Below are 27,482 nucleotides of genomic sequence, written 5' to 3'. Positions count from 1 at the left end.
AGTTTTTAATTTATGCTGTTAATTTATGCAATTTATTATTTAAAACAAACAAACTATAAATACAACATTCTCTAATTATGTCATAAAAGCTATGTTGACTGATGCTTCAAATGTACAAAAGCACATTTATGTAAGTAAATTTAATAAATAAGGTGTATGATTTAATTATTTTTAAAATTTATCGTTTTGCTGCTTAATTTAAAAAACGTTTGGTATTTGGAATAAAATTATGTTTGCAGAAAAATGTTTTCTTTTTCTAAAATTCATTTCAGGCACACGACTAGCAACACTTGACATAACCAAGCAAAATATTTGTCTATAATGATTCTTTATTTACACATATAAACATCTTCATCTGGTGTGTCAGACCAAATCAAAATCATCTCTCTGAAAAGTAAAAAAAAGAAAAAAAGTTATAAAACAACCAATAATTAGTAATTAAGTGGTGAATATTTAAAATAACACTTGTTATAGCAACTAATTGTAAAATACATGTTTGGTCAAAAAGAATTTTTTTATTTCATTTGTTTTAGCATTCTACGTTGTGAAAACATTTCCATTTTCTGAAATAACTAGCTAAGTAAATTTTACCAATTGAATTTAGTTACACTACAAGTCAAAACAACTGTTTAATTAAAACAAGACAGTTAACATTAAAAATATAAATCACTATATTTTATTTAATCACTTGAAGTTGTCATGTTTTATACTTTCAAGAAAGTTTCAAGTTGTCTAATCTAGTATTCAAACAATTTCTAGTACATATTACAAAAGCAGATGAAAATAAAATTGTGTCAAGATTTATTTTAGTAAATACTTACAATGTCATTGTACTCTTGGACTTGTCTTCTAATCTTTGAGGTGTCTTTCCATGTCACAAAGTCTTCCATGCCCCTAAACAGGATAGAAACACATAGGACATACATAAATAATGATCATTTGGGACTTTTGAAGACATTTTTGTTCATAACTATACCTTTCCTTAATCTGAAGATTTGCAAGTTCATAGAGTAATCCTATGACATATACAAAACGTATTAATTCAATAGACATATTTTTGGTACAAAAAATTTATGGACGTAAAGATGCAGTAATTTAAACATTTCAAGACAACAGATTAAAATAATAATAGTAATTTTATTTATAAAGCGCGCTGTTAACAAACAAAATGTAGGCTCAAGGCGCTGTAATAACATTACAAACACAAACACGACAGCTAAAATGACAATTAATCTAAAAAAGTTTTAAATAGATAGGTCTTAAGGTTCTTCTTAAAAGTGGTGTAGCATGTTGTCTGTCTGAGATCAATGGGGAGTGAGTTCCAAACCTTTGGTCCGTGAACTGAAAAAGCCCGCAGACCGTAGCTTTTGAGGGAGAAACGTGGCACTACTAAAAGCGTTGAGAGTCCATTGAGCGCAGGGCTTTCTGGGGGACATATGAAGTAATCAGTTCGCTAAGGTACAAGGGCATCTCGTTGTTATATATACACTGATGACAAAGTGTGGCGACCTTGTAATCGATTCTCGCTTTCACGGGAAGCCAATGGAGCGTGCGCAAGAGCGTAGTAGCAGAATCTTGTCTAGTTTTTTTAAGGACTATTCGAGTGGCGTTGTTCTGTATACGTTGCAGCTTGGCTATTTTGTCATCAGGTATACCTGCTAGCACGGCGTTGCAGTAGTCAAGGTGGGAGAGTATGAATGCCAAAGCTAGCGTTTTTGTTGACTCCGTTGTTAAATATGGTCGGATCTGGCCTAATCTGCGCAGCTGCAGATAAAGATCTTTGCAGAGCTGACTTATGTGTGGGTCGAAAGATAGTGTTGACTCGAAGAAAACTCCATGATTCCGCACTACATGGACAAAAGGAACATGTGCTTTCAACTTTTGAGACATTGTTCCTAGTGCCAATCTTAATTATTTCTGTCTTGTCTTCGTTCATCGTGAGTTTATTTTCAACCATCCAATCGCTCACCCTTGCAATGGTACCACTGATTTTCTCTGCCAGATGCGTAACTGTGAGTCATCGGCAAAGAAATGGTATAAGATGCCGGTTGGCCGTATGACACCGCTGAGTGGATATGTATACATAGTGAACAGTACTGGGCCTAGAACTGATCCTTGGGGTACTCCGTACTTCAAAAGTAAGCTTGTTCATTCTGTCCCGCTAACAACAACACTTTGGGTGCATTATGTCAGGTAGGATCCAAGCCACTTTAGGACGACTCCTGCTAAACCAAAAGTTGCAGAGAATCTGGCTATCATAATTTCATGGTCTAGCGTATCAAAGGCTGAGGACAAGTCCAGCATGGAAAGAATTGATATGTGGCCTTTGTCGGAATTGTGAAGTAAGTTGTTTAGTACCCTGACCACTGCTGTATCTGTGCTACGGCACTTCCTATATGCAGGTTGAAATTCTTCCAAGAGACAGTACTGTTCAAGATGAGAAAGAATTTGCGCTAACACGATGCGCTCCAGAAGCTTTGACAGGAAGGGAAGATTTGATACCAGGCGATAGTTTTTTAGACATTCTGGGTCAAGACTGGATTTCTTTAATAAGGGCCTGACAAGTGCATGCTTAAATTTCTGTGGTACAATGCCTGAAGTCAGTGAAGAGTTCACAATGTTAGTAATTGTGGGTGCAAGCTCATCCAAACATTCAAGGAGCAAGGAAGTTGGAATGGGATCAAGGTCACATGACTTATTTGGCATCTTTAAAATAGTACTTTTGACATAATCTTCAGATACACGCTGAAACTCACAAAAAGGAGAATTTTGAAAGATTGGAGAGTGGTCAAGCTGTGATGAGAGGGATGGCAAGTCATTTCTGATTTGCTCAATCTTGCCAATGAAGAATCTATTGAAGGAATCGGGGAGTTCAGATACTGGGATAGATGACGGCAAACGTTCGTTATTAGCTCCCCCTAACATTTCAGCGATGATCCTGAATAGCTCCTTTGATGAATCAGAAGTTTCGATTTTTTGTTGAATATGACTAGCATATTAGCATACTAACATCATTTAAATAGAGATATAATTCTGATGAAATAATAAATAAATACTAAGTATCTATCCATTGTGATAAGTTCTACTTTTAATAGGCTCGGAACAATTTAATGAATTTGGTGATGGATTGTGTTGTCCTCATTAGTATTTGTAATGAATAGTTACTCATGAGAAATGAAAAACTTCGGTGGTGTTTTAGTTTTCACTATAACTTCGTTCTGCCATTAATGTACATAAAATGACTTATTTAAATATTTATCACTATTTTGAAACATTTTTTAAACAATGACAATTAATGTAAGGTATGTAATCTATAAGAAAAAGAAGGACAATGGAATACAGTTTTAATTACAATTGATTATGCTTTTACCTACCTAGTAACAAGATATGCTGGGTCATCAATCACATGGGGTCCTACCCTGATATCTTACACAAGTTATGGATAGAAAACTAGGTTAAATAATTTGTTTTTATATATAGATAGATAGATAGATATATAGATATATATTTGGCTCTTTAATAAAGAATTTTAAAAAATACCTAGTAATTAATTTATGTTCCAGACAAGGTACATGTCTTTGAGACAAACCATGTGCAATTACATTTTTTCCTCTATCAAGGCGTTTACACACGAAAAAAAAATCTTAATTTATTTACAACTCAATAGTTTGCCAAAGGCTTGTTGCCAACAAAATAAAAACAAATTGTAATGGGAAGTAATGAGAAAGAATCATTAATTTAACAGTTATGTCCCTTGGGATGCAATTTTGTTGGTCAGGAAAAGCTGTGAACTTTGATGAATATTTTTCAAAAAAGGATACGTCCTTGTTCTATAAAAGTGGTAGCTGCTTTTAAGGTCTCCGACATGTGGCTCCTCACCATTACCACTGGCAGTCTACGTCTGTAAATAGTGATTATTTTATAACAGAGGTTACAGTGAAAGTGAATAAAAACAAAATACATATATAAAAGTCTAAAGTTCAACATACAGATTTCTTTTTTTACCAATAATACTAATAATCACTATACCGATACCTTATAAAAACTTAATCGACATTTGAAATGCATTTTATACTAATAAATACTACTATTTTCAGTGCGCTATGGTCCAATCACTTTTGTAGACCAGTTTTGACCTACACAAAGATTATCTCTCCTTAGCTAAGTACTTTTTCTACAAAAATAAAATATATTTCATTAATTAAGACAAATTGATTAACTAATTGGTTAATTTTTTCGTTGATTTGTGTGTTGTCAGCCACAATGAATAAATGTGCAATTTTCAACTTGACCCAAAAGTGGGAGAAATAACGTGTCAAAGACTCCACCCAGACATACGCATTGAGTATAATCTTTGTTAAAAACACTTAGATGTCTCATTGTCTGCTAAAAAGAGTGTATTATATAGGTATTATTTCTGGAGACATGGATAAGAAATGACATCATGCTATGTACAAAAGTCTCTGGATGGCGTGTCTTTAAAGGACAATAACTCTAAGCCTTCATTCCCTGCTCTTATTTTGCTAATCCCAAGAGTATTTCATATTGATTATTAAAGAGAGTGACAAGAAAGACTTCATATTTGGCTTCATTCTTGTCATTTTTATATAGCACAAAAGAGTTTTTATAGTTTAAATGCAAAGAACATTGATTAGTTGCAGTCTCTTCACTGTAATCTCTCTAGACCTGAATCAACTGAGTTACATTTCAACCAGGCTGCATGTTTAACATCAGAGTTTATTTAACGCTGAAACCAGAACACAAGACAGTCTCCTCCACCCACCTGCAGAATGACGTAGCAGTGATCCTGTTGGCCAGACTCAAGCTTCTCTTGGTAGGAATCAAACCCATAGCATACCTGGAATAGCCAAAGTCATTTTGTATAGCTTTATCATTAAATAGTTAGTGAAAGAACATTTGGAAACAATATTTGATTATAAATAGTTCACTTTAAGATAGATTGAAAAACAAATCATTACAACTGTCGTGATGTCACAAAAATGGCTCAGTGTAGTGCATACTAGATATACAAAATATACGAGTTAGTCTTATTGTATATTAGTCTTGGTCAGTCACTAAACAACTTGATGAACAACTATCATGTGTAAGCGTGTTGTGGGCTGCTTTAAAATACTTTAATCTTAAGGTTAAATGCATTCTTTTTGGTAACCAATGTTACTTGTTAGGCAATTTATTTTCTGTTCATGAAATAACATCACCGTGTTCATTTTGTTATGTTCCTTTTATTATTATGGAAATGAATTGATTTTCATTCTCTATAATTGCCAGGGTTGGGCTTCGTTAAGGGGAAACAACATTCATTGTAGTCCCCTTGACACTGGCCACTGAGAAATTTTCTGATCATGTGGTAGGTCTGCAGCAATACTGCCCACTGACAGGTAACGAGACTCCTGCTAAGGGCTTCCAATGTGTCTGCGAGGCCAGTTTTCATTATCCCCATCGGTTGACAGGCCTATAACAACAGGGTTTAGTGTTATTTTGGACAGCTTCCATAGTCGCTTAATCTTAAACTTTACAAAATAAAGTTCCCCTTTCAGATCTTGCGATCTATGGGGCAGATGGTGTAAAATTCATCTGCATCTTAAACTTAGATGTTCATTTGTTTTTTCTCCATTTTTCAATTTCAATTGTTCTGATATTGTAGGATAAAAGTAGCGGCCATGTCAATGATAGTTACGGATTTTTCTTTTTCGTTATACAGTAAGTAAGTCTGGGCGATAAAAATCCACCATCTGGTCAGTCTAAATAGGTCTATCTCAGTATAATAAGTAATCGGCTGACTCTAAGACCTCTTGTGTTGAGAATTTGTAGCTAGGAGACGTATCTTTATTTTTATCAGATCATGTATCAAGGCCAGGTGTTGTATTAGTTTCGCTAGTTGGTTTTACCGACCTAAGTAGGCAGATTCTGATAAAGCTGAACATTCTGCCATTATGAGTTCAATTATTATTGTTATTATTATTATAAGAAATGAACTAATCGTCATCTTTTAGCACTTCGCCAGATGGAAACAAAATTCATTGTTGCCATTGTTCCCTGAGAAATTGTCTGACGACCTGGGAAGTCTGAAATACTGCTGTCCAATTATTATTGTAATCACTTTAAGGGTTTGAATTTCTAAGAACGTTTCAAAACGAACCAACACAATTCATTAAAAAAATGTTACCCTTTAAAACAGTACAGACTTAAAAGTGGACTTGCATTTCAATTAGTCATCAGTCGAAGTAAAAGCTGTCTCATGTAGGTACTGGTGAAAGAGAACAAGTGCAGGGTGAGATCTATCTACGTCCTCAACTGGCGTGCATGTCCAGACTGACACTGTACTGGCATACATGACAGTCAACGCAGACACTAACGTCACTAAACAGAACACTGACCCTGACATGAGGACAACGAGGTCAGCGTGACACAAACAATCGGCTAATTGTGTCAAAGAAAATGGTGATTCAAACCAGTTGGTTCACCTCGAGGAAATATCAGTGCTGACATAACTCAGAAGGAGAGGGGAAACCCAGGCTTGCATTTATGTACAACAGCAGACAATAATAATCAAAACAAGTACTTATTAAAATAGCACAACTCAGAACTAGCGGTCTAAGGCCATCTGCTTATGTGGCTAACGGTTAACAAGAGTGTCATGTGGCTTCAGCAAAGACCAACTGGCTTTATTTTAATTGCTTTATGAAAGTAATAGTTTCAATAGTTTCATATGTCAGATATACAAGCTAGAAAAAATCTCACGATTGTGAATGTTTCTATTCTTTGTCAATACAATGTTGGAGATGCAGCGGGGGTGGGGGGGTGGAAGAGAAAATACAATTCAAGACAAAAATCACTCTAAAATGTAGCTATGTCTGCGAGGCAGAGCTTTGAGAACCGCTAAATTCATGGGGTAAGACTGGTGTGGGAAAATGTCTGCACCTTGTGAAACACATTAGACTGTCTCAGATGCATTTCACGACCGGCAGGGTGTGAGTCTACCGCACCCACCCCCCTCCCTCCCATGGCAGGTACAAGAGCTTATGTGCAGGCGTCATGCACACACACACGACACACACACACACACACTGACGTAATTACTTAAGGGGTGTGTGGTGGCTGTGTGATGCAAGGATGAGGAGGGTGAGTTAGTGGGAGGGGAGGAAGAGAAAAGACATAAAGAGATTGAGAGACATAAAGAGATAGAGAGACACAAAGAGATAGAGAGACACGTGTGTTAATAGAATACGCGGAGAATAAATGTCTTAGATATTTAGAATGGTCATGCTGTACCACGTGATGCCATGTGCTGATATCAACCAACAAGGATATTAACATGTCACAATAACATGTTCATATTTATGTCATTCACAAAAATGAAGTGGGTAAAAAAAAAACAATAGCCTCTGACTTATCGTACTACTGAATCATTTCGCGTTCTTTCAGACCTAAGGGGCGAGTTGACGTTCAGAGCACCAACCATTTCCATCGTCCGTGAAGACAGGTGATGAAAATTTCGAGAGTGGAGATCCACAAAGTTATTTCATGTGTAAACAACAGTTTCCAGACAGAACAGGGGGTCAACAATGTTTCCTGTCAAGCACATTTGATGGCGGTAGTTCCGTAAATACGAAGCCGAGGAGCACACATGTAACTAGGTTTACAAAAATTGTCCGAAAAATCGCGAAAATTCGGGAACCCTGTACAGACAATAAGAAATAGATTTGCGAGAGACCACGCAGTGAGTCAAGCCAGTTGTTGTCCTAGACTTGTGAGAGACCACGCAGTGAGTCAAGCCAGTTGTTGTCCTAGACTTGTGAGAGACCACGCAGTGAGTCAAGCCAGTTGTTGTCCTAGATTTGTGAGAGACCACGCAGTGAGTCAAGCCAGTTGTTGTCCTAGACTTGTGAGAGACCACGCAGTGAGTCAAGCCAGTTGTTGTCCTAGACTTGTGCTTTGTTTTTCGTTTCTTATTCACTGGCAACATGAAAATGGAGGAATTATTCAATGTTTGAAAAATAAGCAACTCTCTGTGTCTGCTCATTTCAACTGGTGTGTGTGTGATACAAAATCTCAAGGCCAATTCTGCTAGGAAAAAAGTACAAAAAAACAGACAAAAAAACATCTCTACACAAAACCACCACAGAGTGCAGTGCTAAACATGACAATGCAAAAACCAGTTGCGACCTCCATATTTTTCCACAACTGATGCAGACAAAGTCGTTGGTCGCTGGGGATCACTTAAGTGTCTTTTCATCTTCTGCGCCTGTCTTCTATGAGAGCTTTTCTTGGAGGCTATTACACATACCAAATAATAGTAATACTATTAACTAGATGTAAAAACAATTTGAATATAAAAATGCCTTTAAAAAATACTTATATACGGGAAAGATCTGTACATTAATAGCCATAATTCTAAATACTGTGATATTTATATCCCTTTTTCTATATCAAACAAAATGAATTAATTACCACTAATAAATTAATTAATTTGTTGTTTTTTATTGTCTCGTGTTTTAAGCGACATTAAATAATTGTGCAATGTGACCCGAGAAAGGGAAGTGAGAGAATTAACGTGTACAGACAGACAGATAGAGTGAGTTGATAGAAGCTTTTCTAAAATCAATAGCTTAATTTTTAAAAAAATGAAAGACTTCAAAAAACAAATATTAAATGGCCTACACTCAACCAAAAAAAAAACCCCACAAATTTTAGACCTTTTCTAAACCATGTATAAAACAACCTATAAAACTAGATATAAGAGACAAAAATACAAGACATACACAAATCCATGTGAAGCATGTTATAGAGAACATTGGAGAACGATGAAGCAATCACTTAACCAAGAAATATTTCACTTACACGCACACAATGTCTCTTTCCTGCACTATTTCAAGAGACAGGCATGAAACTCAGGGGAGTTAACAAGAATTATTACCCCAATGGCCACGTTCAGAGTGATCCTTTGGAAACGTTGAAAATAAGCTTATTAAACTATTTACAAGAAGGTTAATTTAATGGATTCTATCATAAGTAGGTGTGCAAAAACGTAAATATTTCAATGATAAAGTAGTAAAGCATTTTTTCAAAATTAGTAAAGCACTGAGTTAAAGAGTTACAATCTCATATATAAAGCAGAATGTAAGGTGTATGCATGTCCCGGATACAAATTAAAACCATTTGACCAATCTTGACAAAACTTGGCAAAAATGTTCTTTAGATCATAGCGGAGACCGTGTTGTATTTTTATTGAGGGAGCTTAATAATAAAATAAAATACCTAAATTTATCTCCATTAAAGAGCCAAACATTGTAACAAATCTGGTAAACCTATTTTCACAATATTTATATGATCACGTGAATATGTCGGCTAAAAATTTACTCATACTCTACTTTCATTTTCGTGGCTATCAGTCTACACTTCTGCAACATTACATCCGTATCTATTTATGGTGGAATAGCTATAAATAGTAAGCTCGTTGGTGCATCCGGTGTTGATAAACTATGTTTTTATTTAAATTACATAATTTTTGAGCACTATTTAGCACTGCTGAACCACATGTTCTAAGCTCTTCTGTCTGTAGCACAAAATAATTTCAATATAGAAGAAGCCATTGCTTTTCAACACTTCCGGATATACTAAACAAAAACTGGCTATTTATAGTTTGTTTGTTTTTCAGCCATAAATGACAATCCCTTATACCGAAAGTCTAAGAAGGAACCCTCAATTTTATGTCTGGCGGCAAAATACTCTATCGTTCGACCACCAAGTATCGCACCCACACTAGGCAGACCCACATAGCCACCACACAGCAAATCCATTAACCACAACATAGCGGATCCACATTAAACCATCCCACAAAGAGCAAGCCCCAAACCACACAAAGAGCAAACCCCAAACCACACACAGCGCCATCCACATTAATGGATACAATGATGACTTATAACAAACCACACAGCACACACATCCACACATAAATGCCACAGAACCCGACCACATTCTTTGGCTATATTGCCCCTTAGATTCTGCCACACATTGCACATTTAACCTAAACCTGCCACACGCTATTCCATGAAATGAACCTACGCCCTCCGGCCTATCTCATAAAGTAAGAATAAGCACGGCCAAAAAAATAATTACGCAACTGATCGCATTTCTTGCACCACAGATGATAAATTTGGCCGAGAAGCACGCGCACGCTCGCGCGTTAAAATCAAATTTAAATTCTCCCCCTTCGGCCTTTTCAACATGTGCTGATTACCGCCCCCTGGTCCAATCAAGTTGCCGCACTCGGAACTCTAATTTGTGGATTATGTTCCTTTTGTGCTCCCTTCCCAGGAGGCAGGATTACCAATGTCACCCTGACACTGCGCGGGGGCCCCTCGTTGGGGTCAGGGCCCCTACACGTGCCGAGAAACAGAAGTAAGAATTGCGCAATAATAGGATTATGTCCAGAGCAAAACAAAAAAAATGGCTTGAAGGATACTCCCCCCCCCCCTCCTCCATTCGGTTTAATGTGATAATTAGCGAATGTGTGTTTTTATTATTTTTTTCTTTTCGCCATGGTGTGTGATGTAAAGATAATACACAAGAAGAAACCAGAAAAACTATCAACATAATCACTACCCCACCCCCTCCCTCCTGCGTGTAGGGGGGGGGGGGGGAAGTTGGGGGGGGGGTCAAAAGTGGTGGCTGTATTGTGTTTACGTCATGAGAGCCTGTCCATTAGTTTTGAACTCCCGCCCCCCCAACCCCCTTCTTGTCCATGTGTTCCCTTGGCTACAGTGGGTGTTTGTTGATAAAGGGAGATAAATACGTTGATTAGATTGCCGGCCACTGATGGAAGACACAAGTTGGAAAGACACGTTTTTAGATTAATTAAAGGGAGAGAATTTGTTGTTACGTTCTAAACACACACACACAATTTGGATGGGTTAAATTTAAACTGGGGAAGAGAAGACGGCGGCACTAAAAAAAAAAAGTAACCCTTTAACCAAGAAAACATAACAATGGCTAAGTTCATTTCTCTTTTTTTTTTCTGTGTCTCACATGTATATACTGCACAGTAGATGTGAAGGAGGCGCGGTGGCTGAATGACAAAGCGCTTACCTTCCAAACAGAGTGGTCCCGGGTTTGAATCCTGGTGAAGACTAGAATTTTTTATTTCGGGATTATTAGGGTGCATCTGAGTCCACCCAGCTCTAATGGGTGCCTGATTTAAGTTGGGAAAAAGTAACAGAAACAGATGACCTGAATCCTGGTGAAGACTGTGATTTTTAATTTCTGGATCATTAGGGTGCATCTGAGTCCATCCAGCTCTAATGGGTGCCTGATTTAAGTTGGGAAAAAGTAAAGGCAGTTGGTCGCTGTGCTGGCCACATGACACCGTCGCTAACCGCTGGCCACAGAAACGGATGACCTTTACATCATCTGCCATGACTGCACTATGGATCGCAAGGTCTGAAAGAGGAACTAGTAGATGATGGAAAGCAAAGTAGCCAGCCGAGTCTCAGGCTCAAGGTTAGAATTGACCAGAACATATCTAGGCCAATTTTTCTTTTTAATTGACCAGAAAAGTACCGGGTAAATTGTTTGAAATGGCCTTGACAATACCAGTCCAATAGTTGTATTCTACCAGCACAGCACAAGTGTTAATAGCTGAACATTTCAATAATGTTTGACCCAAATATGGGCTATGTCTAGCTAATAAACATCTGGCACTAGGATGATTGAACACAAGCATTTCCTTTATGACGCAACCTCTTTAAAGACTTCAACATGTAGGAATATTGACTCAAAGTACAAGAAGTGACTTATAGAATGGCGCCACTCGCTGATAATAAACAGACTAAGTTAAATACAAACTAAAACTAATTTCAAATTAAAGCTTTGTTTGGTCCTATGTTGTCATAATGCAGCAGGCGAGGGCATAGAATGAAGAACAACCCAGAGGTGCTGCAATCTGGTTGAAAATATTTTGGGGCACTCACATATTTATAAAGTGCAATAAAGCTGAAACATAAGAGTTCGTCTTTCTCTCCTCCTATTGCTAACAAAGATAAAACCAACTCATGTCATGATGTCAAAATGCAGGGACCAATAAAAAGGTTACGCCCCCCCCCACACCCCGGCACACTAATCCCTAGCTACGCCACTGCAATATACACTCAGGGTATGGTTTAATGTGTGCCTACATTGAAACAAAAGTTGTGAAGAAATCTAAGACAAACTTATTGTTTTAATAGTTTCACGAGTCTATTTCACGAGTTTATTTCAATCATTGTACACTGCTGTAAATTAATAGTGTACAAATATAGTCTTTACACCGGATACATTAAAAAGGCTAGCTAAGTTATCCGCCATAGATAAACAAATCTCCCAATAGATTCTGTTTTTATTTACTTCTTCAACAGTCAACACGAGTGACTTGAGTGACTTTTATCAATGATTCTTAGTTAAAAGGTCTATCACTACATGAACAATAAGTCGCGGGTGACACTTTAAAACGAGGCAGTGACTTCAAAACAATTGAGAACCACTGACTCCAAGTTTCCACCGAAACAGTGTGACTAGCAATCGACAATGGAACCATTATGTCTAGTTCCCCATCTGGAGGGCGGACTGACAAATTCTCTAGTGACCAGTTACATGATATTCACAAACACAACTACAGGACATTTTAGCCGGCGCCAACAATTTTTTTTTTTTACTTTTTTTTTGGTCGGGGCGTGCCACACTGGGCGCCGCCATCAATTACATTAAGATCACGACCTGGTCGCCATGATTAGGGCTAGAATTAATCCATCTTTCAACACCTCCTTGGCGATAGGGGGGAGGAAGGGGCACGCTGCTCTTGACAATCATGAAATCGTGTAATACAAGACAATTCAGCGCCCCGCGTGCGCCACGAGTCACTGACACGCTGGTCAAAGTGATGGCAAATAGTCGCATTAACAACTTACTTGTATACCAAAAGAGCTGAAAAAGAAGGGTGGACGCTACTGGACACTGCCTTGGGAGAAAAACTAGTTAGGACGAATCACCACTAGAGATCTAGGTCAACATCTCGTCTGTCTTTTTCATTGTCGCGCCAGAAAATAAACAATTCTTCTTACAGTAGAGCTAGCCAAAGCCCTTGTGGTTTCCAAGCAACGAACATCAAAACAATGACATAAACAATGGGAAACATCATGACGTCAGCAACAACACAATCTACGAAACTACGAGCCCATTATGGCGTTGCAGTAGCAACATTGTCTGAAATGCGTGACCACTGGTCAATGAAAGCCGGCAGACTGTTAGGGAAAATATTTCACTCTTTCGACGCCCGAAAATGCCCCCTGGTCAGTCCCGGCTGTCCGGAGAGCCAGGGTCAACGTCTCGGGAAACAATCAGAGGTGGCTCAAATTGCTCAAGGGGTGGAGGGGACTGCCCTGAAAGTTGAGCGACGTTACTCCATATGGCGTCCGAAGTGGTCAGATAACGGGGCGGCGAGTGAAATTCACCATGATGAAGTGGCCAGTCATTTGATGAGCTGACCAGCCAATTAACAGGATAGTGAGATTTTTTTTTAATTGTGTGGTTTTTACATTACTGACATCAAACTTTCATTATTTTCAGTGTTTGCCAAACTTTTTCTTAACTTAACAATCCGCATATTCTGGGTATTTAGCGGAACACTTTGCTTATTTTTTTACTAGTTTAATTCTTCCCGTAGTTCGTGGAACACATAATCAGGTCTCGCGAACCACTAGGGTTCCGCTGAAAACTTTTTGGGAAAAAAACTTCACAATTAGAATGAAACTGTAAGAGACAAATAAATAAACAAAAATTCGACCTACAAAGAAAGACTACCAACATAATAGAATAGGGCATCGGATTAACTTCTCTTGTAAATTGTCTGTAACGTTATTCTGTAACCAAACTCATGGTTTGACTCATTCCTTGCCCTCCAAGTAGTTGGCAGCAATGTTTCTACAAATATATTTTGAACACCTTTTGTTTTGGTCTTTTCCTTCCAAATTAGTTAGCTTATCACCAAAGTTAAAATAGCAAGTCTTTAGGAACACACACACACACTTTTTCTCTCTTTTAATTTCACCTACCCACGAAATTTTAAACAGATCACGTGATCAGATTTGAATATTAAGTTATCCAGAAGATGACTAATAAAGCCTTCAGTCTGTGCAATCCTTACCCAACCCTTCACCCCGGGTGTATCAATGGACAATCATGCAACACTCAACACTGAGTACTATCGAGGAGATCCGGGCTTCATTTAATTAAAAAAAAAAAAAAGGTCCATTCATTAAATGAACAAAATATTTCTCGGGGCCATTACCCAACGAGTTGGCCAACACAGGCCACTTCGCCCGCTAATTGCACTGACGTAATGTGACTGCGGTGAGGGACCTACCCAGGCGTCTAATCCTGTTGATCTGATCCACTGGAACCACATGGTCAGCCAGAGGGCAAAGCTGAGGCTAGTGACCACTTGACTCTTCGTTTGGGGGCTTTCAAAAAATACAAACAAGATTATTCATAATGTACGAACTAGCATTTTTATAATATTTCATAGTTATAATCACGGCTTTTTTGTGACGGTACTCACCGGTACGGCGTGCTGGCACATTTTTCAATATGGGAACAAATACGACTTTTCTTGTATTTTAACACTTATTATTAATTTTATTAGTCGTTAAAAGTTAGGCAATCCATCACTGACTACCGCACTTTTTTTTTTACAAAAAAGCACTGGTTATAATATTTATAATTACTTTGTAAAAGTTTTAGAAATTATTTCTTTAGTCTGTATTTGGACGAATGATTTCCTGATTCCCATTGTGTCATCACTTTCTGTCTTACGCTGCGGTTAGGAACACACGTGTGATTCAAGTTCATCAATCTACATTTCTATACAGGTAGCCCAAACATTGTTTTAATCATCTGGTTTCATTCTTGCTTTGCCTGGCTATAAAGTGATCGCTATACGCTTAGAGTTATAACTCAATTATGTATAGCTTTTAAAAAATATATTCAGTCTATTATACAGAAGCAAAGTACACGAAAGTACCACCATCCACACTTTTTTTTCTAATTATTATTAATGTTCTTCTTTTGTTCTGTGTTTCTCAAATATAACGCTCTTGCGTCTTTGTGCTGCCTGTCTGTCATGTTTCTATCTCCAAAGCCGCTATTCAAAATCTCATTACAATATCGCCTGCATCATGATCAAACTAACCTCAAACGCTACTTTAGTTGACTGCATCATGATCAAATTAACCTCAACCGCTACTTTAGTTGACTGCATCATGATCAGACTAACCTCAACCGCTACTTGACTGCATCATGATCAAACTAACCTCAACTGCTACTTTAGTTGACTGCATCATGATCAAACTAACCTCAACCGATACTATAGTTGACTGCATCATGATCAGACTAACCTCAACCGCTACTTGACTGCATCATGATCAAACTAACCTCAACTGCTACTTTAGTTGACTGCATCATGATCAAACTAACCTCAACTGCTACTTTAGTTGACTGCATCATGATCAGGGGTGCCACCCATGAGACCAAGTAAACCCTGAAACCAGAATTTCCAAATTTTACAAACCCTGAAATCATAAACCCCAAACTTTACCAACCCTGAAACGTACCGCATATACAATTTAAGCACCAAAATTTTACGAAAGAAGAACAGTATTAAATTACTACCTAGATCTGTATCATAATATGCCCCCCCCCCCCATGTTTTAAATATGTAATTAGTAAGCCTATCATTATAATAAATAGAGTTTGTGTGTATTTATTGATAAAGCTTGTAATACAAGTTAAGAGGATTTAGTACAATTTTATATTAACAATGTTTGTAATCCCCCCCCCCCCAAAACACACAGTTATTTTAAATGATGTTTCTCTCTTAACATTTTTTCCCTCATTATTCATTTGAAGCAGCCTACTTTAATCAACATTGATAAAACTGATTCCATCAATGTACACGCATGGACCTGTAAATCTATTGCAACAAGATAAAATTGATTTTGAGATTTAGTACAGATCTACTCCAAAATGAACATTAAGATTTAGTTTCTAATATTTAAATGTAGACCTAGATGGCTAGAATGTGCTGGACTGCCTATGCATAATTATAATTTATTTGTATAAAAAAAACTATAAATGTAAATCTATTGACCAATCGATCTATTTTTTCTAGCCTTCAGGCGAATGCAAACTTACTAATTTAATTCTTCAATCATTGATTCTAGTTCTGATCTAAAAACGATATAAATATCCTAAATCTAGATCCTACTTCTATAATACTCTAGACATAGGCTAAGGCTCTATGTCTATATGGAACCTATACAAATTTTAAAATATAAAACACGGGAAAAAAATTTTTTTCTCACTCGTGAATTTTTTTTTCTTTCTATTTCTAGATCTAGGACTAGCCGCTAGGTACGCGAGTAGATCTAGACTATTCTAGACTATATTTATACTAAATACAAGACTTTACAGTCTATATCAGATCTAGATTGATCATAGAAATAGATCTAGACTCTAAATCGAGCCGATTCGAGGCGCGTTCCGTAGATCTACAAATTCTCTATAGATCTAGAATGTTTACACTTTTTTGTCACTTAAAAAAAAAATACTGTACGGTAAATAAAGCTTAGTGCGCATGCAAAGTGAAAGTCTCGCGAATAGCGAGATATGATACTGGTCGATTTTGTTTAAAAATGGCGGCTCGCGCGATCGGAACTAACAAACTAAAATTAACGGGGGAAAATGACCAGAAATTTCGAAAAAATCTAAATCAACTAAAACCCTGGATTTTTACAAAATTGTAGAAGGCAAACCCGGAGGGAGGGAAAATCGGACCCATCAAAACCCGGATTTCCGGGTTATTCCGGAAAAGTGGCACCCCTGATCATGATCAAACTAACCTCAACTGCTACTTTAGTTGACTGCATCATGATCAAACTAACCTCAACTGCTACTTTAGTTGACTGCATCATGATCAAACTAACCTCAACTGCTACTTTAGTTGACTGCATCATGATCAAACTAACCTCAACTGCTACTTTAGTTGACTGAATAATGATCAAACTAACCTCAACTGCTACTTTAGTTGACTGCATCATGATCAAACTAACCTCAACCGCTACTTTAGTTGACTGCATCATGATCAAACTAACCTCAACCGCTACTTTAGTTGACTGCATCATGATCAAACTAAACTCAACCGCTACTTTAGTTGACTGCATCATGATCAAACTAAACTCAACCGCTACTTTAGTTGACTGCATCATTATCAAACTAAACTCAACCGCTACTTTAGTTGACTCAAACTTTTATTTTTACTAATGAGCTCTGTATATATAAAAAAAAACATATTTGGAAAACAAATTGAAAAAGTAAGTTGGTGTTATTTACAACACATTATCATCCGCTGTATGGCATCCACATTATCATCAGCTGTATGGCATCCACATTATCATCCGCTGTATGGCATCCACATTATCATCCGCTGTATGAGATCTACATTATCATCCGCTGTATGAGATCCACATTATCATCCGCTGTATGGCATCCACATTATCATCCGCTGTATGGCATCCACATTATCATCCGCTGTATGGGATCCACATTATCATCCGCTGTATGGCATCCACATTATCATCCGCTGTATGGCATCCACATTATCATCCGCTGTATGGCATCCACATTATCATCCGCTGTATGGCATCCACATTATCATCCGCTGTATGAGATCCACATTATCATCCGCTGTATGAGATCCACATTATCATCTGCTGTATGAGATCCACATTATCATCCATTATATGAGATCCACATTATCATCCGCTGTATGAGATCCACATTATCATCCGCTGTATGAGATCCACATTATCATCCATTATATGAGATCCACATTATCATCCGCTGTATGAGATCCACATTATCATCCGATGTATGAGATCCACATTATCATCCGCTGTATGAGATCCACATTATCATCCGCTGTATGAGATCCACATTATCATCCGCTGTATGAGATCCACATTATCATCCGCTGTATGGATCCATACCATAGGTCACTATCCATATTATATAAAAAAAAAACGTCGTTATTATGAAATAATGAAATTTTCTTTGTTTTTTTTTTCCTTGTATCACACCCATAACAAAACTACAACAAAAAAATCATAAAGACTAATATCACAATTACAGACCTACTTCCAGCAATGACTAATGTTGCTGTACAGACAAAGACACTAGGGTGTCATGTAACCAATATCTGCCTCAACCGACATTTATGATGGCCTCAAACAGCCTCAGTCCCCCCCCCTTCCTTGCACACGACCATATCCTCGTTTTCACACCTACTTAAAGCAGCCAAGGAAATGGGAGATCACTGCACAGGCAACTCAGCCCCAATCATTTCTAGTCAATCAGAATGTATTTGGAAGTTGAGATACAAGTTGAGCAAGCTTCAACTGTGGACTGAATAGAGAGGAAAGTAAGGAACACTAACCAAGTAGGAGAGATCAGTTCCTTAGATGGGAACAAGGATTGTTGCACAGAAAGAAAACTTCCTTAGATTTGCCTGGCCGCACTGGTAAAGTTCCCCTTTCAGACCTTGCAGTGTTAAGGCCATCTGCTGTCTTTGACCGACGGGTAACGAGCTGGATATCATGTGGCCAACACAACGACCGAAGTCCTTTACTTTCCCCAACTAAAGTCAGCTACCCATTAGAGCTGGGTGGACTCAGGGGCGCCCCTAAAATCCCGAATGTCAAAATCCCAGTCTTCATCGAGATTCGGACCCAGGACCCCAGGTTCGGAAGCCAGGCCCTTAAACACGCAGCCACCACGCCCACTCTGGCTGCTGTTCTCAAAAACAGTTGAATGTAATTGACAAATGCAGACGACAATACCCACGTGACCATATCTTTTTATTCCTAAATTCAAGATGTTGTTTACTGAAGAGTTTAAAAAAGCAAAATATAAAATACTTTAAAAAGGTTATCTAGGGAGAAGACCTCCAAATCTTTCATACTTTCATAGATTTTTTTCCCTTATAGATATCAAACAAAATCCATTAATTTCCGCTATTAAATTTGCTAATTGGTTAATTTTTTTTTTTGATTGATTCATGCCTTGTAAGCTCGACGAATCAGTACCTGTATGCTTAGTTTTAATAATGGGAAGTGATAGAAAAAAACGTGTTCAAAATGTGTACCAGACAGAGGGAGGTGAGTGAATAAAAGCTTTCTAAAATGAAAATGGCTTTTACCCATAACGACAATGTCTGAGCAATATTTGATCGCAGCTCAAGCACTGGACCAATCAGAACTATAACGTCACACTTCACAAGCAGAAAGAAAAAAAAAGATTGCCAGAAATATTTTAATATGAGTGAAAAGAAGTTTTAAAAAAATGAACCAAAGCACGCGCCTGTTGGTTGGACATTACAGACGTACCGGTAACAAGCTGACTGGAAGCCAGCGCCCTATTTTTTACACCCCTCACCTGCACTCCCTCCTTCCACCCATTCTCACAAAAACGTCATTGTCATCACAGCCCAGTCGTCGGGCGTCCAAAGAAAAGACTTCCTTTAACAAATGAACGCACTCTAGCCGATCAATATGGCCGACAGGTAAAACAGCTCTCCCGCCTTGTACCTCGTCCTGCTCCCGGTGACGGGTGGACAAGGTACACCCCCCATACTCCCCACCCCCACACACCCGGGAGCGGGGAGGACGTGTCCGGGGAGAGTAAAGTCCCCCCCCCCCCCAACACATTCCACGAGTGTATCTGTCGGTGCTACAAGCCGCCTGGACATGGAACGAAATCTGCATAATTCATGGCGTCGACTACATGAACGGCTAGAAGACGGACAGAAGTAAGACGGATTGAGCAATCATTAGTAGGGGCGCTAAGAAATTGCTGGAAAAAAAATTCTGACACTAGACACAATCACGTGATATGAATAGAACGCCTAGTAACATAAACATCCTAGCTAATTGCTCATTACAACAAGCAGTCATTTGGAGAAGAAGAAAGCACACACTGCATATTTTATTATAATCTCATTTCCTATAATTATACTGTTAGGCCTACTGGGGAAGTTTTGTATTGAACACACAAAAAACGATTCCGGCCGTTTGTAAACAGTCAAACAAATATACAAACAAAAATAAGCACAGCGACAGAAATATTTATAGATCATAACATATATAGTAGTATTTCAGACCTTGCAATACATAAAGCAGATGATGTTAAGACGCTTCTGTTTCAATGACCGATAGTTAAGGAGGTTGACATGTAGCCAGCATAATGACCAACCGCCTTTACTTTCAACAAGTGTCAGATACTGATTTGTATGAGGGTGTCGTGTGGCCAGCACAACAACCAATGGACTTTCAGCAAGTGTCAGATAATGATTAGATGTCAATCAAGCATGTTGTAAAGGCTCTAGCAGTTTATAATCCCAGTCTTTACCAAGATTCAAACTCATCAGCCCCCAGTTCAGAAACCTAGCGCGTTACCGATCGGCCACGTGGTTCAAGGGCATATTTAATTCTTTTGTTCACTGCGTGATAAAAAGCTGTTGCACATTTCCATTTTTCAAATATTTGCCAACACTTAAAACAGAAAGAGACTTTCAATCTAGCCTTCAAGTTTCAAGCCTTCAGGCACAGATCAAAGACAGCACCACAAATGAGGAAACCCTAAAGAAGATCACAATGGCTATTGGGTCCAGGATGACCTACCGATCACTGTCAGAACCACAAATTAAAAATGTATGGACATAGCACGAGGGTCTCAGAGCTCGCAAAGAACTTTCTGCCAGGTAAAGTGCCAGGGTAAAAGTGCCAGGTAAAGTGCCAGGGTAAAAGCGCCAGGGTAAAAGTGCCAGGTAAAGTGCCAGGTAAAGTGCCAGGGTAAAGGCAGACGGAGAAAGCGGTGGAAAGACAACAATAAAGAATGGTCGAGCGTGTCACTGAAAGAGATTCTAGTCAAGGCATAAGACAGAGAGATGGAGAGAAATGGTCAACAGATCATGTGCGAGGCCCCAACGGTTCAACAAACTAAACACAGATGAAAGAGGGACTACAATCATCAGTTATCAAAAATTTTCAAATGTACAACTTTCTTGTAATTATAGAAGACTAATGAAATTTGAATTTCTTCTTCTAAAAAAATGCAAATCATAAAATTTCTTTTAAAAGAATGTTTTCACCCAAGTATATTTTCTTAAATTGAAAAATAAAAATAGTTTAAAAAAAAAATTAAGCTGAATGAATTTTTTAAAAATTCTTTAAAAATAAAATACATAAATTCCCTCTAGTTAGATTTATCTAAAGCCAGCAGCAGTAGCTGTTGTGAAAGATGCTGGTGCCATTAAGATTGGAGATATTCAATCAACCAATTATTGATTAAATAATTACAGACAATAACCAGATCAAGAAAATCAAAGTGGCTTTAGTCAGATCTTTGCCATGAGTCTTTATGGTGATTGAAAAGTCAATGGTCTGTCAATAGCAGGGGGAAAAAATCTTATAAAATTATATCACACGTCATGATATTTAACATTTAAGACAGGTCAATGATATTTAACATTTAAGGCAGGTCAATGATATTTAACATTTAAGGCAGGTCAATGATATTTAACATTTAAGGCAGGTCAATGATATTTAATATTAAAGACAGGTCAATGATATTTAACATTTAAGACAAGTCAATCATATTTAATATTAAGACAGGTCAATGTTATTTTACATGTAAGACAGTCTATAATATGTAATATTTAAGACAGGTCAACGATATTTAACAGTTAAGGCAGGTCAATAATATTTAATATTTAAGACAGGTCAATGATATTTAACATTTAAGACAAGACAAGATATCATGATTTAATAATAAACAGATTTGTGTTTAAGTAGGTTCTATGTTTCAGTTCTGGATAAAGATTAATTATTATTTCCACACCACAGTGTTTTGGGGGATTTTCCCGTAAACTAAACAATGTCAAGGAAACTTAATTGAACTTCATTGTTGCCAACTATTTCTTTTTTAATTTAGATTCAAATGAAAATTATCAATATATCAAATTATCAATATATCAAATAATCAAATACATTTTATTTAAAGAAAAACATAGTTTATCAACTCTTTCTTTAGTCTGTATATGAGATAAAACCAAAAAGGCAAACTTTAGTTTTTCAACATAAAGGAAGAGCTCTAATCAAAAAGATAAATTTGACAATGTTTTAATACTTAGGGTGCTAGATATAAGCCAAGCACAAGGCAAACACACATACAGTATGTAAAGATCAGCAAGACTAAATTTACAGTAATACTCGGTGAACCAGTCATTGCTTACAATGTAAAGCTAAAAAAAAAAAGGAAAAAAAATTTAAACATTTCTTTTAAAGTTTAAGAAAATTAAAAAAAAATAAACTCACAGTTTTTCCAACAATTGAGCAGTGAACTCTATTCTCCGAGGATGATTTTGGTCCATTTCTTTAATCTTTCTGGCAATGTCTCTTATTTGTCTGGATAATTTGTTATATCTAAAAGAAAAAAAGTCACATTTTAAAAGCAGAAGCACACAGAATTTCACATAAATACATTTTTTAATGTATACAACTACTGCCCTGGTAAGATGACAGCAGGCTGGTCATGTGGTATGTCCTTCAGACAGTCATTATGATGATCCTGAGTTCAACCTTGCACTGCCATTCAAAGCTGTCATGCCGAAGATTTGGGTTCTTCTTCTTCATTCTCATTTTACATGTCGGAGGGTTTAGGTCAGTAATCCTATATCTAAGATTAAATGCGCAGTGGTTTCCAGATCAGAGTCTTGTTCGAACCTCTTGATATAGTATGCAGCTTTGAAGGACATGGTCAGCATTCTCTGGTGATGCTCCACAAGGGCAGGTTTCGCTTACCCCGACTTTAAGCTTCCAGAACATATGTTGTCTCATTCTGTTGTGTCCGGTTCTGAGTTGAAAGATTAGATGTTGATCTTGTCCCAACAATAATAGGCATCATCTTTCATGTGATTCGGATGAGAGTTTGGCCATTTCTCTTTTATTTTATTTACTGTTAGTTTGTTCATTTCTTCTGATAGAGTGCAATGTTTAATTGTGAGTTTGTTCTCACATTTTTGGATTTGGGTTAGGATGGAACAAATTTCATTTGTAAATGAACGTCCAAAATATAAATCAAATTAGCTTACTACCAAAGTAAAATAAGCCAATTTGATAAATAGGAGAAAAAAAGAGCTTTCATAATAGATTTTATCAAAAATACATTTCGGTTTTAGAAATTTTATAACAAACAAATCAAACTTGAAAAAGTACATATATTTACATTTCTTAAGTTTCATTAATATAATTTATTTATGTATTTCTATTTTATCATTACAATGAAATACTTTGGTGACTAGTCACTATGAAACTGTATGTACTTTTGTTTATCATAATCGCCATATAAAACATTGAATGTTGTATTTGTACATTGAAATAATTGTACAATATATGCCAATAAATTCATTATTGGGATGTGTCACATGGTGCTAACCTTAAGTAAATATTGCAATATTTCAACTTTTCGTCTCAAAAAAGTTGGTAGGTTTTTCTTGCAATAGATCAGCATGGCTAGATCAAGACCATCTGTTATAGAAGGCCCGAACAGTGACCTGCAATTTCAGAACCTGTGGGCAGTATAGACCAATAGCTCGTTATCACATCATACAGACCTGTGAGGTCTTACAAAGACTCAATGGAGGGCCCAGTGGGCCAGTCATACTCACACATTAAATGGCAAATGATAACTTTAAACCTAAATGACGGTCATGCCAATAAAAGACCTAGATATATATTATCAAACAGAATTTTGGGAAAGTGCATGTGTATCTTTCTTGACGTAATTAAAAGAAAAAAAAAGGAGCATGTTCTTGTTACTAAAATAGCTGTAGAACTATTTTTATCACAAAAGAAGAAAAAAAAACTAAGTTTTCAAAAATATATTGTAATGACTCTCAGTATCCAGGCTCTCTGCAAACTGCCCACACAACTCAAAGAACATGACAACTCAGGGCTAAAAAATTACTTTAATGTCCAGCAAAACACAGCCTGTACAATTGGCAACATGTAAAACTGTCTATGCAAGTGCTTCACCATTAACAACAGTTATTCCAGTATCAAATCTTGCACTGGTCTCTCTGCCTCATCCCAGACTTGCGATGGGAGTTCAACTGTTCAGAACTGACTTCACACACTGGGCTCGTTGTGAAAGACTTGATCAACTAGAATAATCTAGATCAACATCATGACGTCGTCTCTTACTCTCGAGGTGTCTTCACTCTAAACCGCAGTGAACAATTGTAATGTGCCATACAAAACAACACCACTGAATCGCACTGAACTAAGCAAAGCTGTGTAGTGAACTCCACTTGACTGTAACATGTTCGCTCTTTATATAGGGTCCCACTGGACTTCCAGAAACCAAAAGAACATTGACTCATTGTTCAACCATTCTGGTTGATCACAGTCTACATTCATCTGACATGACTGACAATGAAATTCTACTCTAGTCCTATCTTATCTATTCTTTCAATTAATTTGTAGACTCTACTAGATTCTAGATTGACTAGATCTAGAATCTTGACTCTAGACCTAATTACTCTAGACTCTAGTCTAGTATTTTATTTATTCATGATTCAGTGATGGAATGATACGCATGTAATTGATAGATTTCATTGATACTATTGACTATTGATAGTAATCATGATAATGAGTGAAAACTGATATTCATATGATATGACAAAGATCTAGATCATGAATAATAATATATAATATAAAAATTTAAATATTGACAATAATTCACTCAATCAATAATAATAATAATAATTGATTTAATTTTAATTTGATTTACAAAACTTACAAAGTATAATCTTCTCTGCGTTGAATATAAAACTTCTTCATTACTTTTATTTCATGGATATTATTTTCTACTTCCCAAGATAGGAAATCAACTTTTTTAAGAAGCTTTTTCTCGTGAAATTTTAACTTTCGAACCATCTTGATATAGAGTCTATCTAGAATCTAGATTTTTTTCTTTAACTAACAAAAGTGTAAACAAAACGGCATGAAATATTCCGGAAATCGCCAAGGGAAACTACTAGATTATAATGGGGAAAAAGTTTCGCTTTTATTATTACCATTTCGCTTTTTGTTTTTTAATGTTAATGTTGTAAACATAAATATAAAAAAAAAGAAACTGATGTTGAATTTTGAAATGATAATAAGATGATATAGATAAACAAATATATAATAAATAAATAAATATATATATATATATGAACATTATTTTAAAAAGCGTTAGTGTTTATTAAAAGATTTTTCAAACAAGAACATGAAACTAAAATTCTATTTAAACTTGATTATGCCATTATTAGAATATGTGTTCCCTGTTAAGGTCCCTTCAACTCAAGTAAACATAAAAGAACTAGACCAGACACAAAATAAAGCCGTACGATTCGTAAAGAACAAATACTTACATTTAATTAAAGCATCCGTAAAATCACTAAATTTAGAGACACTTCGGACAGAAAAATTAAAGGAAAAGTAGTAATAATAGACTACATAAAACACTGAACCATAATTTACCAATACAAAAAAAACAACTAATAAAATACTCAGAAGGACACAAAGATAAAGACACATTTCTTATTCCATGTGCTAGGCTAAATTCGTACAAGTGCTCCTCAGGACCTGCCTTAGATAATTAGAGATCCTAGGAGAAGTGAATTAGGTGTTCCCAAATGAAGTAGAAAAAAAAAACTAAAATTATTAAAAAAACATATTTAGTCCAACACTAGCATTGAAGAGCTATGCGAGGCCCCCACCAATCGTAGGCCCTAGGTGGCTGCCTAACTTGCCTATGCCTAAGGCCGGCACTATGCTTCTCTTCCCTAGTAGCCTATCCTTAGAGCATGGAATGGGTTGCCTGAATAAGTCAGGAAAACGAACGACTTAGCAGAGTTTAAATCTCTGATTAACACGCATAACTAGATTGACAAAAGTATTCGAGTAGGACGTATCTTTTTTTTTTTTTTTTAAAGTAACGTCTGTATTTTATAAGATAAGAAGTTAAGATTATTTAAGATCGTCTATGTATAATAGATGAGATACATTCGTGTTCATTTATTATTATTACTATTTACACTATTATTAGTTGTAGTAGTAGTCTTGGTTTTATTTGTATTATTTCTATTATTAAAAGATTTGACAACAAAAAATTGATTCAAGCGCCCCTCCACCAGGGCCGGTCTTAGGCCACTGCAACCTATGCGGCCGCAGTGGGCCCCGCACTTCCATAGGCCCCGCGCGAATTCTAGCTGTAAATTATTAAATTAAACCATTTTAACTTTTTATTAAAGGGTTCCTGGAATTGTCCTGAAATTGGAAAATATAGGAAAAACTCACGAAAATATCCTGAAATTATTAAAATCTTTCTGAAAGCTCATCGAAATCTTCTTAAAAACAGACAAAATTGTCATTTCGGGGTGTCATTCAATATGAAAAAAAGCCAATTCTACTCGCGATTTAAAAAAGGCATTGTCAGCTTTCATTTAATAAAAAAATGTAATAATAAGGCGAATTTTAAATAAAACAAGAAGTTCGAATACTTTATTTACTTTAATAGTCACTGGCATACATATATAAATCTAAATCTATCTGGACCTCTTTAAAAAAAAAAAAGCGATATTTTGCGAGTCAATAGTAAATCTAAAAGATAACTGAATGTTTATCGGCATTTTGTTTGGAAACAAATATCTACTGTAAATGGGTCGTAAAGTTAATATGACAGTAATTTTTTACTTAGTAAAGAGTGAATAAAATACAAAGACAAGTTTATTTTCTGAAACAAAATCTTAAATTTCACATAGGCCTATTATCCTTATCCCTACCCAGACTAGGCCCCGAGCAGTCCGTTTCGCATAGGGCCCCGCAATTTGTAGGACCGGCCCTGCCCTCCCCCCGTTTATGGTGGCTGACGATGTAGGAGAACGCTTTAGAATTCTACAATGGGCTCGTGACCTCTACATCGAAGTTGTTGGCTCGTCTCGACCCCTTTGTTAGGACGTCACCCCACTCCCCTTAAGAAGCTGCAACCTACAATTTAAGTTACGCTGGTTTACGTTACGTAATCCATATCATAAGCAGTGACCAGAAATGCATACGAGAAGTCACCAAAAAGCTTGACAACACTTACATATGATGTAAACAAAGTTAACGAAGCAACAATCTAGAGCGACAGTCTCATCTTCTTACAGAGATAAGCCCAATTGTTGTGAGTTTGCATTGCTGTCCAGCTAATGCTCTCAGATGGGTTAAAATGAATTTTAGTTGATATTTTATGTTGGGTTTTAATAACTTATTTGGGAACATTTGCGCTCC

General features: G+C 36.7%; 1 protein-coding gene across 1 annotated transcript; it reads right to left on the bottom strand.

Moving 5' to 3' along the window:
* Positions 1 to 311: 311 nt before the first annotated feature.
* LOC106070960 (U3 small nucleolar ribonucleoprotein protein IMP3-like) lies at positions 312 to 25,164 on the bottom strand. The gene is made up of 7 exons (XM_056042304.1): positions 24,964 to 25,164; positions 22,479 to 22,586; positions 4,784 to 4,858; positions 3,822 to 3,901; positions 3,375 to 3,426; positions 822 to 894; positions 312 to 387 (listed from the first exon to the last, which is right to left on the bottom strand). The coding sequence occupies exons 1-7, from the start codon at positions 25,098 to 25,100 to the stop codon at positions 364 to 366; spliced, it is 549 nt and encodes a 182-aa protein (XP_055898279.1). The 5' UTR covers positions 25,101 to 25,164; the 3' UTR covers positions 312 to 363.
* Between the last annotated feature and the right edge of the window lie 2,318 nt (positions 25,165 to 27,482).

Source organism: Biomphalaria glabrata, chromosome 9 (assembly GCF_947242115.1).
Source record: "Biomphalaria glabrata chromosome 9, xgBioGlab47.1, whole genome shotgun sequence".
NCBI lineage: Eukaryota > Metazoa > Mollusca > Gastropoda > Planorbidae > Biomphalaria > Biomphalaria glabrata.
The sequence above is the reverse complement of the archived record's forward strand: the minus strand, read 5'-3'. Positions and strand labels throughout refer to the sequence as shown.